Raw genomic sequence first — 20169 nt, 5'->3', positions numbered from 1 at the left:
ATGTACAATGGCTGCCCAGTCAGTGGCTGATGAAATTGTATTTCTAGAGGTGCCAATTTTTATCCCATTATAAAGATTAGGGGTTTTAATTCTTACAGCGAAGGCAACCTCAAGGTCATTAAGATCATAAATCCCACTATATCATCAAATGACAAAACGACTGCACACCCCACTGCTGACAGCAATAGTGCAACTCCAACATATAAAAAGCAGCATCGAGTCAATTGGTATGATCAGAAAGATGAAGGTACTTTGCCTCCTCGGGCTGGTTGCAGCTGTGCTGGCTGACCCTGCCAAGCAGCGATTCGATGGGTAAGAGATGTCTCCTGTATAATAATAATAAAAGCTTACAGTATAATGGGTCTGAATCACTGGTTTATGCTCGTTATTTGTGGTCTGCTTTTTTTTTGCGAAGGGAGAAAGTATTTCACCTGAAGCCTACGAGTGAACGGGCAGTGGTGTTTGTGAGAAGTCTGGCCGACTTTGCAACGGTACGGCATCAGCTCATGAGCTTTAAACATCTCCAAAATTCGTTATCAAGTAAAGTGCCCCAAACATCTCTCTCTCTCTCTTCCTCTCCATTTATTCAGGTTGACTTATGGCAGCCCGATTCCATCGATCAAGTGGCCGTAGGCTCCAATGTGGATTTCCGGGTTGGTGTTGAGGAGGTAGCAAAGATTCAGGATCTGCTGGAGGAGAGCGGACTAGAATATGAGTACGTTTTATCGAGGCATCAACGTTTTAGTTCACAAGGGAGTGCCCACGTGCTTCTGTTGAAGCCAGCCATGAGTGTAACACTTCGGGCTTTTTTCTCTCTCTTCCCCCTCCAGAGTTTTAATTGAAGACCTTCAGGCAATGATTGAACAACAACTCGACAATAAGGAACGTTCAGCTACTCCGCACAGTTACGAAAAGTACAATGACATGGATACGGTATGTCTTAATCCTACCTATTAAAGAGATGGCGTCCCCTTATTTACGACCATGTTCCTGTTTGTTTAGGTTAAGTGTAACCATTGCTGCGATAAACATTTTAGAGATATCTTTGACAGCCAGCATGTTGGAATGGGGTAAGGAGGGTTGTTCAGCAGGTTCTATGATAGCAGGGGTGTTCAGATCCTGCATTAGTGAAGAACCAACCTAATTTTGTTGCAGGTTACAGTGCAGAACTGCTGTATGAAAAGTGGCTGTCACATGTGACTACATAACAATAATCTCTGCACTTTCAAGTCATTCATTGTATATGAAGTGCGTTGAGACATTTCAGAGGGACATGATAAGTTGCTTTACCAATGTAAAGCCCCGATGTTAACCATTGAGCCAGAGCTGACATCCCTGACATATTTTTAAAGGGTATTTGGGGTGTTGGGAGTGCGGTGTTGGGAATTGTTGCCTCTCTTATCAAATCATCACTTGTTGTCTTCACATTTTAAAATGCTATCTTTACCTGCACAGATCAATGCCTGGATTACAAGCACCGTTACCAGAAACTCAAACCTAATGTCCCTTACGGAAATTGGAACCAGCTATGAAGGACGGCCCCTCTATGCCATCAAGGTAGCTGGAATTATTTCAATAGGGATTTTTGTGGAAGAAAATTTATGTAAGAGATTAAGGGAATTAAATCTGTTCTCAGTGGCGATAAAAGATAGAAACATAGAAAATAGGAGCAGGAGTAGGTCATTCGGCCCTTCGAGCATTCAATATGATCATGGCTGATCCTCTATCTCAATACCATATTCCCGCTCTCTCTTCATACCCCTTGATACCTTTTATGTCTAGAAATCTATCTAGCTCCTTCTTCAGTGACTTGGCCTCCACAGCCTTCTGTGGTAGAGAATTCCACAGGTTCACCACCCTCTGATTGAAGACATTTCTCCTCATCTCAGTCCTAAATGTCCTACCCCGTATCCTGAAACTGTGACCTCTCGTTCTGGACCCCCAGCCAGGGGAAACATCCTCCCTGCATCCAGTCTGTCTAGCCCTGTCAGAATTTTATATGTTTCAATGAGATCCCCTCTCATTCTTCTAAACTCGAGTGAATACAGGCCTAGTCAACCCAATCTCTCCTCATAAGACAGTCCTGCCATCCCAGGAATCAGTCTGGTGAACTTTCGCTGCACTCCCTCTATGGCAAGTATATCCTTTCTTAGGTAAGGAGACCAAAACTGCATGGGCATGATCTAAACCATTAAAAAGCATGAAGAGAATCTGTGGACTGATTCTGTACTTGACCAGCAAAAGAGAACTAGGGTATATCATCTAACCGAGGGATGCCTTGAACTAAATGCAATTTGAGGATTTACAGTGGCTAATTTACGGAATAGATTGTTACCACCAGAGTGAATGTGACTTTGACTGAAGCATTCAAAAAATAAATGGAATGACTTCTAATACAATAGGGAGAAGGAGGGCTTAGGATACGTGCTTGAAGCTAAGGAAAAGGAAAGTTAAATTCTTCTGAGTGGATCTGATGCATGGCAGAGTGTGCTGGGTTGGGTGAGTGGCCATTTTTCACACCCCATCCTTAGCTTGCTACATTCCTGTGGTCTGAAAACAAATGACTTTTAATTATTTATTTCACTCCTTGGTTAAAGATCGGCAAGAAAACAGGTCATTCTAAACCTGCGATCTTCATGGACTGTGGAATACATGCTCGAGAGTGGATTTCTCCAGCATTTTGCCAATGGTTCGTGCAAGAGGTTAGTACAAAAATTCAGATATTCAAATTTCAATTCAGATCATTTTAAAAGGACTGCGAATTACATCTCATATATAACTTGATTATTTCCAAGTGTGTCAGTTCATGTCAAGTTATATCAAAGTGGCATTGCTATGTGGCAACACTGCTAACTAGACACTCTACCAGGTCTGCTACCAGATGAGCATAAAGTGATTGGTGACACCTTCACCGTATATGAAGCACTTTGAAACACAGTAAGGGACAATATCAATGCAATGTGCTTTTTTTCTATCCGACTGCAGTCAGTGCTGAAAATTTCAGACGGTTAAATGATAAATAACCTAACCCCACCCCCAAAAAATACATCATCGTGAACTTCAACCGCTGCAGCACTGGGATGTTTCCGTGAGGTTTTTGAAAAGCCTGAAGACTCTTGGATACTCCTTTAATTCTGAATTTAAAATCTTCCAATCTCTTAGTTGAATGATTTTGCTGATTACACGATTAAGGCCGTATGGGTCTAAGGACAGCCTTATCAATCCTATCATGGATGGGTTTGAGGACAGTATTTTCAATCCTACCATGAATGGGTCTGAAGACAAACTTATCAACTCCACCATGTCTGTGGGACAGTATTTTAAATTGTTCATGTATTATTAATTAGAGCAATTAACATTTTGCTTTTCATTATTCTGGAATGCATCATTTTGAAATGCATCATTTTAAACTGCATAATTGCCCTTTCTTTCACAGAACACATTATCTGTTTACTTGAAAAGGGGAAATTAGCTGCTGGAATGAAGTCATGATTTATTGGGAGAAAGGTCAAAGGGCGTTTCTGTGCAAAAACAACTAAATTCTGAAATCCTACTTTCTTGAGTTAAAACTGTATTTAGTGTTAAGAGCTACTTTTGACGTGTAGCTAACACGTCTCTCTTCCCTCTAGGTTGTTAGTACCTATGGATCTGATCCCACCATCACCAAAGTTCTGGATACTATGGACTTCCTCGTTGTCCCAGTCATTAATGTTGATGGTTACTCCTACACCTGGTCTAATGTAGGTACTGGCATTCTCGCAGTATTAAAAGAAGTGAGAGGTTTATGCAGCTGGCATCCTGGGAGGTGCGATGTATTGGTGTATTGACGTATTGTTGTAATGCCAGATCGGAGAGTGTATTGGTATATCAGTATATAAATGCTTAGCAGCACCAAGATGTCGTCACAAATGAGTTCCCCGTATCAGTGGGGCTTCTTCTGGAATGTTTCTAAAGGTCACTTATATAACGATTGAATAACTCAAATTCCATTATTAATTCATGGGATTCTGGACTTTTTAATCGGTGTTTTGGGCACTCATTTGCAATTAGGCAGATTGCTTTGTGGTGACTGAATGATTCCAATTCCATTATCTGGGGTTACAGGATTTTCCAGGATTACTACAATATTTTAGGGATTTATTCTGCAATTCCGCCCATTATTTTCCTTCAAAAGTAAATCACTGGTCTTGCTTTTGATTTGTTCGCTGTGGGAGGGAGGACTAGTCAAAATAAGAGGAAGAAGAGAAAGAGGAGGCCAAGAATTTTGCCGTCAAATATCACTCAGCAGTTTGAAATCTGACCTGACCTTTGCCCCCAGGAGTGCTCATTTCCCCAGATGCAAAGGTCAGGAAAAAGGGGCAGAAATCAGTTGCTCCAAGCGTAAGATTTCCTCGCCTAAGATTTCCGGGGCTTTTCTGTGGGGCGGTGGTTGGGTGGGGTGGGGTGAGGTGGGGTGGGGGGCGCTTGCAGGAAGCTGGGCAGCCCCATCGTAGCTGTGTTAGCTGTGTTAATGAGGTGGAAGGGTGCGTTCCCAGCCTCCTGGCTTATTTTCCTGGGACATTGCTGGCTGGGCACCTCGTACAATATGGCACAATGGCCTACCACACCCCGCCCCCCATCCCCTCCAACCAGAGGGTCTTTATTTCCCCAATCTACCCACCCCCCCCAACCCAGGTGTTTTCAACAACAACAACTTACATTTATACAGCATCTTTAACGTAGTAAAACATCCCAAGGCGCTTCACAGGAACATTATCAAACAAAATTTGACACCGAGCCACATAAGGAGATATTGGGCTCGATTTTCAGACGTCCGAGACGGCGGGTTCGTGGCAGGGGGGCTCCGAAAATCGGGGATTCTCGGGGTGGGTCCGGAGCCCGGCTCCAACCCGCCCACTTCCAGGTTCCCCAGTGACGCGCTTAGATGCGCGCGCAGCCTCCGCATGCGGAACTCCCGCCGGCTTAATTAGATAGTTCAGGTCATTTGCAGACCTGATTTGTAGGATATTTTATGAGGGGTGGGATTTACAACTCAACTGAGACTGTTTCCCATACTGGGGGAAGCACTCCCAGTTGAAATGGTCGTGTTGTAGCCACCAGCCTACGACAGCTGCAAAGGTCCATTTGACAGGTTGTCGGGGGAGACCCTCACTCATTGCAGGAGGCCACTCTGTCACTTTGGACAAAGTTTGGCCTCCACCACCCTCCTCCTAACAATAAAAAACACCAACTTGTAACCTCAACCCCGGTGTGCAGACACATTTACCTACCTTGCGGACCCCCTCAAACGTACATCTTCCGGATGGGGGCCGCCATAGCTGCAGTCATGACCTCCTCGGAGGACGAACAGCATCACCAGCCTCGCCATCCACCTCTGACATGTGGAGCTCCACAACACAGAGCTGTGACACATCCACCTGCACAGCAGGAGGGAGAGCAACCGCAAAGAGAGAGATGCATCGCAGAAGGCACTACCCTCGCCACAGGGTCTACAGACCGAGGCTCAGTTTCCTGAACCCCTCTGAGCATCAGTGCACACGGAAGCTCAGAGTCACTCGACATGTAGTCGTGGACATCTGCAGCCTCCTTCATGCCGAGCTGCTTCCGGCTGGCCCGAGCACCATCTTCTTACCTGTCGCTGTCAAAGTCACCACTGCCCTCAACAACTTCTCCTCCACATCCTTCCAGGGTGTCAACGGGGACATCGCCGACGTCTCTCAGTCGTCTGCACAAAAGAGCCCTGCAGTGACACAATGGGTGGCATCAGGTGTGGGTCTTCATGATGATCCCCAGGAAAGTGCATTATTGCACAAACCAGACAAGATTTGCAAAGACGTGGCAGTAGTGGTGACAATACAATATGTAATGCGAGTTGATCAGAAATCAAATATAAGTATAAACCATGACAAACCCTCAAACACCCTTGTGCATCCCCTTCATGCTCATGACATGTTTGTCTTACGCTTCCTACTACACATATGTGATGCATGCCCTGTGGCTGCAGCACAGGTAGTGGCAGGATGGGTGAGGATGACCGTGAAAGAGATGTACGAGAGGGTGAGTATGAGACGGAGCCATGAGATTGTGTGAGGATTGGGTTGAGTGGTAGTGGTGGGATGAGTACTGGCGAGGTGAGTAAGTGCAGGTAAGATGAGGATGAACTTTGAGTGGGTGTGAGGAGTGATGTGATAGAGTCGTGTTGGCAGTGCAGAAGGAGATGTGGGGTGGGGGCAGTGATGTGGCAGACGGAGTGTAGGGGAATGAGTAAGTGTACTCACTTTGGCTGACCTACTGAGGTCATTGAAGCGCCTCCTGCACTGTATACAGATACGTGATATGTTGGTGGTGCTGGTGGCCTCCTCTGCCACCTCGAGCCAGGCCTTCCTGGTGGCAGAGGCAGGCCACTTCCTCCCGTCCGCCGGGGAGAAGATCTCTGTCCTCCCCCCTCCTCCTCACCCCATCCAGTAGGACCTGGAGTGAGGCATCATTAAACCTGGGAGCAGCCTTTCCCCTGGGCTGCTCCATTCTGTAATTTTGGCTCCTTTCTGCAGCATCAGTCAGTGGAGGACTGCCCCTTTAAATAGGCCTCCTCCAGCTGACAGCCTATGATGCGGCTGCGCAGTCTGCTCGCTGCGCAGCTTTCCAGCGCGAAACCCGGAAGCCAAGATAAGAGCCTTCAATTAGGCTGCAATTGCGTGTGGAGCACCTCGAATTCACTGGGCGCGTTACCCACGCACCCAGTCGACGCCCCGCTGCCAACCCGCCTCCCTCCTAAAATCGAGCCCATTAGAACAGGTGACCAAAAACTCGGTCAAAGAGGTAGGAGGAGAGAGGGGTAGAGAGGCGGAGAGGTTTAGGAAGGGAATTCCAGAGCTTAGGGCCTAGGCAACTGAAGGCACGGTCACCAATGGTGGTGCAATTAAAATCGGGGATGTGCAAGAGGCCAGAATTGGAGGAGCGCAGAGATCTCGGAGGGTTGTAGGGCTGGACGAGGTTACAGAGATAGGGAGGGGTGAGGACTTCGATGGATTTGAAAACAAGGATGAGAATTTTAAAATCGAGGCGTTGCCGGATCGGGAGCCAATGTAGGTCAATGACCACAGGGGTGATGGGTGAACGGGACTTGGTGTGTGTTAGGAAATGGGCAGCAGAGTTTTGGATGAGCTGAAGTTTATGAAGGGTGGAAGGTAGGAGGCCATCCAGGAGAGTATTGAAATAGTCAAGTCTAGAAGTAACAAAGGCAGGGTTGAGGGTTTCAGCAGCAGATGAGCTGAGGCAGGGATGGAAACGGGCGATGTTACAGAGGTGGAAGTAGGCGGTTTTAGTGATAGAGCTGATCAGGGGTCGGAAGCTTATCTCAGGGTCAAATGGGACACCGAGGTTGCGAACGGTCTGGTTCAGCCTCAGACAGTGGCCAGGGAGAGGGATGGAGTCAGTTGTTCAAGAACAAGTGAAAGGGAAAAGCATAGAGCAGCAGAAAGAAAGTGTACTTTAGACACTACAGATAAAGTGAAAACTAGAAGGTGTAAAGCGATTAACCCAGCATCAAAGCTGAAGGACAGGCTAGGATGTGTGGCCCAACTAAGAGTTCTATACACAAACGCACGAAGTATAAGGAATAAATTAAATGAACTACAGGCACAAATTCAAATTGGAGGGTATAACATGATAGCTATTACTGAGACATGGCTGCAGGATGGTCAGGATTGGGAGCTAAATATACCAGGTCTACAGGAGAGATAGGGAAAATGGAAGAGGGGGAGGAGTAGCCTTAGTGATTAGAGATTAAATCACTTCAATGATAAAGGAGGATATAATGAGAGGTAAGCAGTCAACAGAGACCTTATGGGTTGAATTGAGAAATAGGAAAGGATCTAAGACTATAGTGGGAGTTGTGTATAGGACCCCTGGCAGCAGCTCTGAAGTGCTCGATTGTATGATTGCAGAGATTAGACAAGCGTGTAACAAAGGCATAGTGGTCTTAATGGGGGACTTTAACCTTCACATAGATTTGGAAAAGCAGACTAGCAACTGTCAGAAAGGTAGTGAATTGAGTGTGTCCGGGATAGTTTTCTACAGCAGTATGTCCTAGAGGCAACAAGGGGGCAAACCATACTAGATTTAGTAATGAGTAATGAACCAGATTTAGTTAACAGCTTAACTGTGCGTGAACATCTATCCAATAGCGATCATAACATGATCGTGTTCAAGGTAGTGTTTGAAAGGGAAAAAAGTGAATCAGCTGCTAAGATTCTAAACTTGAGTAAGGCCGACTTCAATGGGATGAGACAGAGACTGTCCACAGTAAACTGCGCAAATCTGTAAAAAGACTGATGATCAGTGGGAAATGTTTAAAGAAACATTTAACGTGATACAGAATCAGTTTATACCCCTGAGGGGCAAGAACTCTACTTGTCAAAAAAAAACAGCCTGGACAACTAAAGAGGTAAGGGACAGTATAAGACATAAGGAAAGGGCATACAAAAAGGCAAAAAATGGCACAGATCCTGGCGAATGGGAAAGATACAAAGATCAACAAAGGGTCACAAAACAGATAGTAAGAGCTACAAAAAGAGAGTATGAAAAGAAACTTGCAAGGGATATCAAAACCAATACGAAGAACTTTTATAGTTATATTAGGAAAAAGAGGGTGGTCAGGAGCATGCTGGCCCCTTAAAAACTGAAAGGGGGGATATTGTCATTGACAATGGGGAAATAGCGGACATGTTGAATAATTACTTTGCGTCAGTATTTACAGTAGAAAAAGAGGATAGCATGCCGGAAATCCCAAGAAAACTAATATTGAATCGGGGACTGGGACTCAATAAAATTAGCATAAGTAAAACAACAGTAATGAAGAAAATAATAGCACTAAAGAGTGACAAATCCCCAGGACCAGATGGTTTCCATCCCAGGGTTTTAAAGGAAGTAGGTGAGCACATTGCAGATGCCCTAACTATAATCTTTCAAAGTTCTCTAGATTCAGGAACTGTCCCTCTAGATTGGAAAATTGCACATGTTACTCCGCTTTTTAACAAAGGACAGGGAGGGAAACCAGGGAATTATAGACCAGTTAGCCTAACATCTGTTGTGGGAAAAATGCTGGAGTGTATAATTAAGGATAGGTGACTGAACACCTTGAAAATTTTCAGTTAATCAGAGAGAGCAGCATGGATTTGTGAAAGGTAGGTCGTGCCTGACAAACCTGATTGAATTTTTTGAAGAGGTGACTAAAGTAGTGGTCAGGGGAATGTCAATGGATGTTATTTATATGGACTTCCAGAAGGCATTTGATAAGGTCCCACATAAGAGACTGTTAGCTAAGATAGAAGCCCATGGAATCGAGGGAAAAGTACAGACTTGGTTAGGAAGTTGGCTGAGCGAAAGGCGACAAGGGTTAAGTTACGAGAAGAGATTACACAAATTGGGGTTGTATTCTCTAGAGTTTAGAAGGCTGAGGGGTGATCTGATCGAAGTTTATAAGATATTAAGGGGAACAGATAGGGTGGATAGAGAGAAACTATTTCCGCTGGTTGGGGATTCTAGGACTGGGGGCATAGTCTAAATGGATAATGGATAGGTACTCACATTGGCATGATGTGACTAGTTGAGTCCCGCAGGGATCTGTCTTGGGGCCTCAATTATTCACAATATTTATTAATGACTTAGATGAAGTCTTAGAAAGTCTTATATCTAAGTTTGCCGATGACACAAAGATTGGTGGCATTGTAAGCAATGTGGATGAAAACATAAAGTTACAAAGCAATATTGATAGATTAGGTGAATGGGCAAAACTGTGGCAAATGGAATTCAATGTAAGCAAATGTGAGGTCATCCACTTTGGACCAAGAAAGGATAGAACAGGGTACTTTCTAAATGGTAAAAAGTTAAAAACAGTGGATGTTCAAAGGGACTTAGGGGTTCAGGTACATAGATCATTGAAGTGTCATGAACAGGTGCAGAAAATAATCAATAAGGCTAATGGAATGCTGGCCTTTATATCTAGAGGACTAGAATACAAGGGGGCAGAAGTTATGCTGCAGCTATACAAAACCCTGGTTAGACCGCACCTGGAGTATTGTGAGCAGTTCTGGGCACCGCACCTTCGGAAGGACATATTGGCCTTGGAGGGAGTGCAGTGTAGGTTTTACTAGAATGATACCCGGACTTCAAGGGTTAAGTTAAGAGGAGAGATTACACAAATTGGGGTTGTATTCTCTAGAGTTTAGAAGGTTGAGGGGTGATCTGATCGAAGTTTATAAGATATTAAGGGTTGACAGAGAGAAACTATTTCCGCTGGTTGGGGATTCTAGGACTGGGGGCACAGTCTAAAAATTAGAGCCAGACCTTTCTGGAGTGAGATTAGAAAACATTTCTACACACAAAGGATGGTAGAAGTTTGGAACTCTCTTCCGCAATTGATGCTAGCTCAATTGCTAATTTTAAATGTGAGATAGATAGCTTTTTGCCAACCAAAGGTATTAAAGGATATGGGCCAAAGGCAGATATATGGAGTTAGATCACAGATCAGCCATAATCTTATCAAATGGCGGAGCAGGCATGAGGGGCTGAATGGCCTACTCCTGTTCCTATGTTCCTATGTTCCTAAGCAGCGTGACAGATCAGAGGTGGTGGTGAGGTAGAGCTGGGCGTCAGACAGTTAAGACTTCCCGGCCCCAATCTCAGAGGCCACATACACACAAACGCACGCACACACGCTACTTCATATTACTCCTCATCGCGCTCTTCACAGCAAAGATATGATAATGTGCTTGAGAGAGATTCAAATGCTCTCTCAACACATGTACAATGGAACCTTCATTATCTGTCACAACGTTTGCTTATCAATGTCAGGAGTCTCATTGAAAATCTTCCCCTGTCTGACATAAACCACCCAAGAAAGATTAAATTCAGTTTCTATTATTTGTACTGTATTTGTCTCCTTTCTCACACCAAGGGTACAATACGTGTAAGGCCAAAGTTTGGGGACTTCACCGATTCCCATTATCATAGTTTCATAGCACAGAGGAAGACCATTCAGCTATTCGTGTCTGTGCCAGCTCTTTGAAAGAGCTATCCAATCAGTTCCACTCCCCCGCTCTTTCTCCATAGCCCTGCAAATTTTTCCTTTTCAAGTATATATCCAACTGTCCACCCGTGGAGACCCTGTTGTATAGATGATAATGGGAGATTCACTGTTTGTGTATATAACATGCCCTTATTTGTTATTCATTTCTCTGAAGAATCGCATGTGGAGAAAAACCCGTTCCAGGATTCCTGGTAGCAAGTGCCGAGGAGTTGACCCTAATAGAAACTGGGATGCTGGATGGTGTAGTAAGTACTTTGCAAGCAGTTTTATCATTGTTTTAGCTGTGGGGGTGAGGTGCGCGGAGGGAGTTATTCTCGACCATACACCTACATGGAACAGAAATCCTCTACCTTTTTGTAAATTAGGAGTACAAAGAATTACAATGAATGTATAGCACAGAAACAGGCCATTCGGCCTAACAGGTCCATGCAGGTGTTTATACTCCACACGAGTCTCCTCCCTCCCTTCTTCATATCAAAATAGCTTTCTATTCCCTTCTCCCTCATATGTTTATCTAGCTGCCCCTTAAATGCATCTATGCTAGTCGCCTCAACTACTCCTTGTGGTAGTGAGTTCCACATTCTTACCACTCTCTTATGAAGAGGTTTCTCCTGAATTCCCTATTGGATTTGTCAGTGACTATCTTATATTTATGGCCCCTAGTTCTGGTCTCCCCTGCAAACATCTTCTCTACGTCTACCCTATCAAACCCTTTCATAATCTTAAAGACATCTATCAGGTCACCCCTCAGTCTTCTCTTTTCTAGGGAAAAGAGCCCCAGCCTGTTCAATCTTTCCTGATAGGTATAACCTCTCAGATCTGGTATCATCCTAGTAAATCTTTTTTGCACCTTCTCCAATGTCTCTATAGCCTTTTTATAGTGTGGACATCAGAACTGTTCGCAGTACACTAAGTGTGGTCTAATCAAGGTTCTGTAAAAGTTTAACATAACTTCTCTGCTTTTCAATTATATCCCTCTAGAAATAAACCCCATTGCTTGGTTTGCTTTTTTTATGGTCTTATTAACCTGCGTCGCTACTTTTAGTGATTTGTGTGTCTGTACCCCCAAATCCCTCTGCTCCTCTACCCCATTTAGACACTTATTTTCCAAAGAGTATGTGGCCTCCTTATTATTCCTACCAAAATGTACCACCTCACACTTATCTACATTGAAATTCATTTGCCAATTACACGCCCACTCTGCAAGTTTATTAATGTCTTCCTGTATTTTGTCGCAGTCCTCTTCAGTAGTAACTATGCCTCCTAATTTGGTGTCGTCCGCAAATTTTGAAATTGTGCTTCCTATTCCGGAGTCCAAATCGTTGATGTAAATGGTGAACAACAGTGGTCCCAGCACCAATCCATGTAGGATCACCACTTCCCACCTTTTGCCAGTTTGAGTAACTACCGTTACCCCCTGCTCTCTGTTTCCTGTTTTGTAGCCAGCTTGCTATCCATTCTGCTACTTGTCCCATGACTCCACATGCTCTGACCTTAGTCATGAGTCTACTATGTGGTACCGTTTCGAAGGCCTTTTGAAAATCCAAATATATTACATCTACTACATTACTCTTGTCTACCCTTTCTGTTAATTCTTCAAAGAGTTCAATAAAGTTGGTCAAGCATGACCTTCCCTTTTGAAATCCGTGCTGACTATTCTTTATTATTTTTTAGGTTTCTAGATGTTTTTCTATTATATCTTTGAGTTAAGATTCCATTATCTTTTCTACCACCGATGTTAAGCTAATTGTCAGTTCCCTGGACTTGTTCTAGCTCCCTTTTTAAATATAGGAATAACATTAGCTGTCCGCCAGTCCTCTGGCACTATTCCCTTTTCCAATGAATTTTTATATATATGTAATAGTGCCTCTGCTATCTCTTCCCCAACTTCTTCTAATATGCGCGGATGCAATCCATCTGGACCTGGGGTCTTATCCTCTTTAATTTATCAATTATCTCCCCACTTTGTGTCTTAAATGTCTTGATATCTTTTTTGATCTCTTCTTCCAATGATTTTGGGGTAGAAGTTCGCCATGGGGGGTGACATTAAACAGGTGGAGTGGCATCAACAGCCCGTTATACGTTCAGCTTGATATTCAGTTTCATTGAAGTGAATGGAGCTGATTATCAGACAGGGCGTGTAACGGGCGGCCGATACAATATTGCCCATTTTGCTCTACCGCTCATGATAAATTTCTACCCCGATGTACTTTGTCAATCTGAGCTGACTAGAAATACAATGCACCTAATACAGTCAAAGAATGCCTTATAAGGCGTTTTCCCAAGATTTCTGCACCTCTTCTGCCAAAGTTACAGCGGATATCAGTTGGAGTTCCCCCACAGAAATTCACCCCCTATTTACTGGAGTTCCAAATTTCGGCAAAGGCTATAGAAAAAAATTCCCACTGTCATCCCGTAAACAGAGTAAACACTGTGATCTCACCACTAAAAAGAACTAAGAGAGTGAAGGCACTTGAGGGGATGCCCTCACCTGCCATTACTCCAGTGCATCCACGGATGATTGGGGGAATAGGTGGGTTTTCATTGAGCGCTATAACCATCACTACTGAAGCACCCAAAGAAAAAGGCAGTAAAGAAACCTGGGACTTATACCTGTATATTCTAACAGCCTGCAATTCTGCCTACACTAATACTTCCCTCTAGCAGTGAATGGCAGTAATTTTGTGAAAAGACAGGTTAATGTTTCAAGTATAACCCTTCAGAAAGGTTTTGCTCAAAATGTTGACCTGTCCTTTCTCTTTACAGATGCTGAGTGACTTGCTGTGTATGTCCAGTACTTTCTGTTTGTGTTAAGGCTATATTACTGAGAAGGGATAAATTGGGATCATCGCGTGTAATGCTAACTGTCCCATTGTGTCATGCAGCTGTCGGTGCCTCATCGAACCCATGTTCTGAGACATACTGTGGCCCTCACGTAGAATCTGAAAAGGAGGTCCAGGCCGTTGCAAACTTCATCCGTCGCAACAAGAAAAGCATCAAGGCCTACCTCACTATGCACTCATACTCTCAGATGTGTCTCTACCCTTATTCCTACACCTACAATTTAGTGCCAAACACCGATGAGCTGGTATGTATCTCAGCACATTGGTACTTTACCGACAGTGCTATGTGCAACAATATTTGACACTTAGATTTACATTCTCTGAATGATATTTGACTCCAGTGGAAGGTGGAGTGGTAGGTTCTCAGTTTGGGTGCACTGCTCCCCTTTCACAATGCATTCCCAATCTCCCAAACCCCCCCCCCCCACCCCACCCCAGTTATCAGGAAGATCTGAAGAGCAAAGGTGCTTCCTCCCAATAAGTCGGATGCTTAGTCAACTAGGGCTACTTTCATGCACCACCTGCGAACAGGTGCTTGGTCAGCCAATGAATTATGTGCAGCAAGATCAAAGGACATAAAGAGGGAAGGAAGAAAACTTGCAAATGTCAGATAGGAGGACATGGAAAATGACTCACCTGATGGTCAGCAGGGAAATGTACCACTTGATGTGACCATACAGACCAGAAAGGTCTCAAATACAGTCCTTGGTCTGTACTGAGTTAACTGGTCTCAGTCGGGGCACCAATTGGGCACTAGAGTTGGTCTCAGTGTCTTTAGTCTTGACTGGGGTGGGGGGTGTGGAATCAACCAGGGGTCCCATTCTTAATCTCTATTCTACGCTATAAGTATCACTGCATTACAGTGTGGGCCAGGTTTTACAGTAACAGGGAATCTAATGGTGTCTGCCGTTAGTTAGCCTTGTCTCTGAACCCTTCAGCTCAAAACATTTTTGCCCACAAAGCTGCTGAAAGTGCGAGTTGATAACAGGGCAGAGAGAGAAACGGGGCATCTGGGACCTGAGTGAACAGGGCAAGCAACAGGGTATCTCCTTAACCAATGAGATTTAAGGATTGGGAAATAAACAGCGGAAGACTAAGAAGGAGGGTGAATTAAAGGAGATAAACTCAATGTCAAATCAGGTACAGAAAGAGAAATAAGGAAAGGGAAAGAAAGATTGGAATAAGAGAGAGAAAAAAAGAGACAGAAAGGAAAAGTAAGAAAATAAATTTTGAAATTTAAAATTTGTCATTTTTAAAATCTCCCTGAAAAATTCAAAACCTGAAGGAATGAGACTCCACACTTGTAATAGTTAATTTCCAGTGCCAGAGAGGTTGAATGTCAGTAATTAACAATCATCACGTCGATAAAAGGATAGTTACACTTGTAATTACTAGCCCTAAATATCTGTGGCAGGTTTAGTTCGTATCTACACACAAATACAGCAACTTCATGATATTCAATGCATGTCAATGGTGAGGCAGACAGTGAAACTAATGGCATAGCAGCGCATCTCGGACAGCAACTTTTGGATATTGGCATTTAACCTCGCATCTGCTCCTCGCCTGAAGTTGCTGTACCATTTATGCATAAATAACGGCGAGCGTTAATTGCCTCACCATTATTTTGACAGCAAAGTCTGGCCCAATGTGTTTTGATGTTGAATGAGGACAAGGTTGGTTGTGATGCCCCCACAGTTGAGTAGTCTGCTAACGCTCAATACATGGGAATGACCTCTCGGTCAAAGTAACCAAATGGCAGCTGGAACTGTCGCACAAGATGAGTCACAAACCTTCAGAGCATGAGGGGAAAAATAGGGGAGAAAATTAGAAACAAAAAGAATAAGGGAATCCTATTGTAATGGGGGAAAAAACTGTAAAATCCTATTAAAACTAAAGAAAACCTTCTTTAAAAAATATATGTAAGAGTAGCATTTTGTGAACTTAACTATAACATTGACTGTCAGCTAGGCTTACTGGTAGCAGTCTTGCCTTTGAGTCATTAATTCGTGGGTTCAAGCCCCGTTCCAGGACTTGAGCACATAATCCTGAGCCAATACTTCAGTAAAGTACTGCATTATCGAGGGTGCCACCTTTCAGATAAGACATTAACTTCGAGGTCCTACTTATCTGTTCAGCTGGATGTAAAAGATCCCACACCTGATGGTTTGACAATCATGTACTTGTGAGCTGGTTTAGATTACTGGGGCAATGCTGGGAATTTCATAAGCAAGAAACTCTCGGCACTGGTAATAGATGGAGGTTTTTTTATACTCACTTGTAACTTAGGCTTTGCTACAGTCTTTATGAAACAAACTTGAGACCTTTGTTTCGTGTTTGATTACTTTATAAATGACAAGTACAATTAACCATTTCCTGTTGGCGTTCTGTGTTCCAGAATAGCCTGGCGAGAGGAGCAATTAGCAGTCTGGCCAGCCTGTACGGAACAAGGTTCACCTATGGTCCAGGAGCCACCACAATATGTAAGCTTTTGGTTTCTTTCTATGTTTATTCACCATTTTAAACAAGCAGATAAAACACTAATAAAGTTCATATAAAATGAATGGTTGCTTTCAGCCACCTAGGCTCCACAATCTGGAATTCCCTCCCTAAACCCTTCCATCTCCTTCTCCTCCTTCCAGACCCTCCTTAATACCCACCTCTTTGAGCAAGCTTTTGGTCACTCCTCCCAATGTCTCCTTCTTTGGCTCGGAGTCTATTTTTGTCCGAATGCCGTCCCCCATGAAGCACCTTAAGACATTAAAGGCGCCACATAAATAAAAGTTGTTATTGCTGTTGTTGTTGGGCAAGAAGGTGGCAGAGTGGGAAAATGTGAGGTTATTCACTTTGGTAGGAAAAATAAAAAAATAGGAAAATGTTTTAAATGGTGAGAAACTATTACATTTTGGTATTCAGAGAGATTTGGATGTCCTTGTGCATAAAACACAGAAAGTTAACATGCAGGTACAGCAAGCAATTAGGAAGACAAATGATATGTTGGCCTTTGTTGCAAGGGGGTTGAAGTACACAAGTAAGGAAGTCTTTCTGCAATTGTACAGGGCTTTGATGAGACCACACCTGGAGTACTGTGCACAGTTTTGGTCTCCTTACCTAAGGAAGGATATACTTGCCTTAGAGGCAGTGCAACGAAGATTCACTAGATTGATTCCCGGGATGAGAGGGTTGTCCTATGAGGAGAGATTGAGTAGAATGGGCCTATATTCTCTGGAGTTTAGAAGAATGAGAGGTGACCTCATTGAAACATATAAGATTCTTCGAGGGCTTGACAGGGTAGATGCTGAGGGGATGTTTCCCCTGGCTGGAAAGTCTAGAACTAGGGGATATAGTCTCAGGGTAAGGGGTCGGACATTTAGGACTAAGATGAGGAGGATTTTCATCACTCAGTAGGTCGTGAATATTTGGAATTCTCTACCCCAGACAGCTTTGGATGCTCATTCATTGAGTATATCGAAGACTGAGATCGATAGAGTTTTGGATATGGGAATCGGGCGGGAAAGTGGAGTTGAGGTCGAAGATCAGCCATGATCTTATTGACTGGCGGAGCAGGCTCGAGGGGCCATAAGGCCCACTCCTGCTCCTATTTCTTATGTTCTTATGTTCTTAACAGGAAATGTTGGAAATGCACAACAGGGCAGCCAATATCTGAGACAGGTAAATAGGTTAACGCTTCGAGGGAGACCATTCTCCAGAACTCGCAGAGGGGCCAGAACATCTTCAAAACTGGCATGCCAGGAAGAGAAGTGACAGTGAATCAGATAGTATAAAGTGCAGTGATTTAAGCCCCTGATTTTAACTCGGGCCAGGAATCTGGGGTGTGGAGGTCAAAGCAGCTGTGGATCCGCCCGGGAGACTTTAACTCCCAGGCCTCATTTGAATACCTCAACGTAGACTCCCGCCCGAAGCCAACGGAGATGATGTCAACACCAGCGGGCAGCAGTGGAAATTCTCAATGGTCAGGCTGCTGCCAAGGACTCACAGAAACGGATCCCACCCAGATAAGTGAGGGAGGGGGGTATGGGTACACTCGGCGATTGGAGGAGAAGTGGGGGGAGTCCTGGGGCAGGGGAGACCCAGGGTATCCTTGTGGGCCATGAGGAGCAGGCCTCCACTTGGCTCACAAGGAGCCTTTAAAAAGTAATTTTAAAATATTTACCTCGGCCTCCTGCGACAGGCGGCTGCCTGTCACCAGCTTTCGCGGGCAGGTCTGAGACTGTGTGGCCCTCAGTCAGCTCGCAATTAAAATGCCAAAGTCCCGATCCAGTGACGTCATTGGGACGTGACTTCGCCAATTTAATTAGGCCACTGATCCTCTGGGACGGGCTGCCTTCCCGGGCCTGATTTCAGGTAAGTTAGGATGGTGGGGGGAGAGGGAGGAGGAACGCATCAGGAACGCGGTGCATAATCCCCCCGCTACCTTAACCTCCCGGCCGCACGATTCCCGCCAGACGGACGGACGACATACCCCCTTCATTCCCACCTGACGCATTAATCTAATTTTGCTGTTTCAGGATGCTGATTGACCCGTTGTGCATTTCTAGCAATTTCTGCTTTCAATTTGAGGAGTTAGTGCGTCTGCACGCGAATGCGAAATTACCCGATTAAAATCATCTCAGTGATAATATTTTATGCGTTGTCTTTGTTTACAGATCTTGCAGCCGGCGGCTCAGATGACTGGGCCTACGATCTTGGTATTAAATATTCCTTCACCTTTGAACTCCGTGACACTGGCAGATATGGCTTCCTGTTGCCTGAATCTCAAATCAAGCCGACATGCGAAGAAACCATGTTAGCCATTAAGTACATAGCCAACTATGTCGTCAACAATTTGTATTGAAATAAATATGTGTAAGCCATATTAAAATAAAAAAATCTGACAATCCATAGTCTATTGTTGTCACAATGAGGAGAGCAGTGAGGGGCAACATTAATCTTTTCTGGACGGCAATAACATTTTGCACCATGACCAAACTAAACCAAAGGTTATATTTTTGTTGTATGACTATGTAGAAATCCTATGGACACTTAAACCATTTTATTTATATGCTATTGTTATCATAGAATCATACAGCACAAAAGGAGGCTGTTCGACCCATCATGCCTCTGCTAGCTCTTTGAAAGAGCAATCCAATTAGTCCCACTCCCCTGCCCTCTCCCCATAGCTCTGCAAATTTTTCCTTTTCAAGTATTTATCCAATTTCCCTTTGAAAGTCACTGTTGAATCTGCTTCCACCGCCCTTTCAGGCAGTGCATTCCAGATCATAACAACTCGCTGCATTAAAAAAAAAATTCTCCACGTCTTCCCCCGGTTCTTTTGCCAGTTACCTTAAATCTGTGTCTCCTGTTATTGACCCTCATGCAAAAAAATTCAGATTTATAGACGATAGATGTTAATTTTCTGTGAAACTTTTCAACATATAAAGATGGCTGATCAGGTGGGAGAAATATTACAGCCGATATTCCTCTGCTCCACTTCCAAGTAGCACCTAAAAAAAACAGTTGAAATGTAGAGGAAAAATTGGATGATTATCTTTTTCCCCCCATTCAGTACCTGAAAAGCACTGCGCCCAATCTCACTCTATAATTTTTTTGGTGTCTGCACCTGACAAAGCAAACAACAAAATAATCTGCTTTTAGTGATGTTGGTTAAAATAGAGGATAGATGAATGCCACATGAACATGTTAAGTATTTGTCCACTGTTGTCACCAACAGTCATTTCTGGCCTTCTATTCTTAGTCTTCATCAGTCATCTGCTCGTCTCTCTCTGCTAAGATAGCTCAGTGTTGTTGTTGGTGTGAAGCACTGCTGTGCCTGGTCACAACAAATGCAATAACTACACAGCACCTGTACTTCATTTTAAAAGTTCTCTGTGTACATGCGTTACCAGATTCATCCTGTGCTTGCTGACTTGCATTGGCTCCAGCAAAGCCTCAATTTTAAGATTCACATCATTGTGTTCAAAATCCCTTCATGGCCTTTCCCCTCCCTATCTCTGTAACTTCCTCCAGCCTTACAACTCCCCCCTCCCCCGAGATCTCTGCGCTCCACCAATTCTCGCCTCCTTTTGAGCATCCCCGATTTTCTTCGCTCCACCATTGGCGGTTGTGCCTTCAGCTGCCTAGGCCCTAAGCTCTGGAATTCCCTCCCTAAACCTCTTCACCTCTCTCCATCTTGCTTCTCCTTTAAGTCGCTTCTTAAAGTCTACCTCTTTGAGCAAGCTA

General features: G+C 44.0%; 1 protein-coding gene across 1 annotated transcript; it reads left to right on the top strand.

Moving 5' to 3' along the window:
* The first annotated feature begins 59 nt into the window (after positions 1–59).
* On the top strand, positions 60–18817 carry LOC137331306 (carboxypeptidase B-like). Its single transcript, XM_067995020.1, has 11 exons — positions 60–312; positions 416–491; positions 591–715; positions 831–933; positions 1456–1557; positions 2598–2702; positions 3630–3740; positions 11244–11334; positions 13975–14177; positions 16328–16412; positions 18597–18817. Exons 1-11 carry the CDS (start codon positions 149–151, stop codon positions 18782–18784), a joined length of 1353 nt encoding a protein of 450 aa, XP_067851121.1. The 5' UTR covers positions 60–148; the 3' UTR covers positions 18785–18817.
* The last annotated feature ends 1352 nt before the right edge of the window (positions 18818–20169 follow it).

This window comes from Heptranchias perlo, chromosome 13 (genome assembly GCF_035084215.1).
Source record: "Heptranchias perlo isolate sHepPer1 chromosome 13, sHepPer1.hap1, whole genome shotgun sequence".
Taxonomy (NCBI): Eukaryota; Metazoa; Chordata; class Chondrichthyes; order Hexanchiformes; family Hexanchidae; genus Heptranchias; species Heptranchias perlo.
This window is presented reverse-complemented; position numbering and strand designations above follow the sequence as displayed.

Bases quoted from the DNA above. Each gene is read 5' to 3' on its own strand.
- LOC137331306 (XM_067995020.1), top strand. From the start codon at position 149: ATGACAAAACGACTGCACACCCCACTGCTGACAGCAATAGTGCAACTC. The intron at 3,741-11,243 runs GTAGGTACTGGC...ATTTCTCTGAAG, and splicing joins ACTCCTACACCTGGTCTAAT to AATCGCATGTGGAGAAAAAC. The intron at 11,335-13,974 runs GTAAGTACTTTG...TGTGTCATGCAG, and splicing joins CTGGGATGCTGGATGGTGTA to CTGTCGGTGCCTCATCGAAC.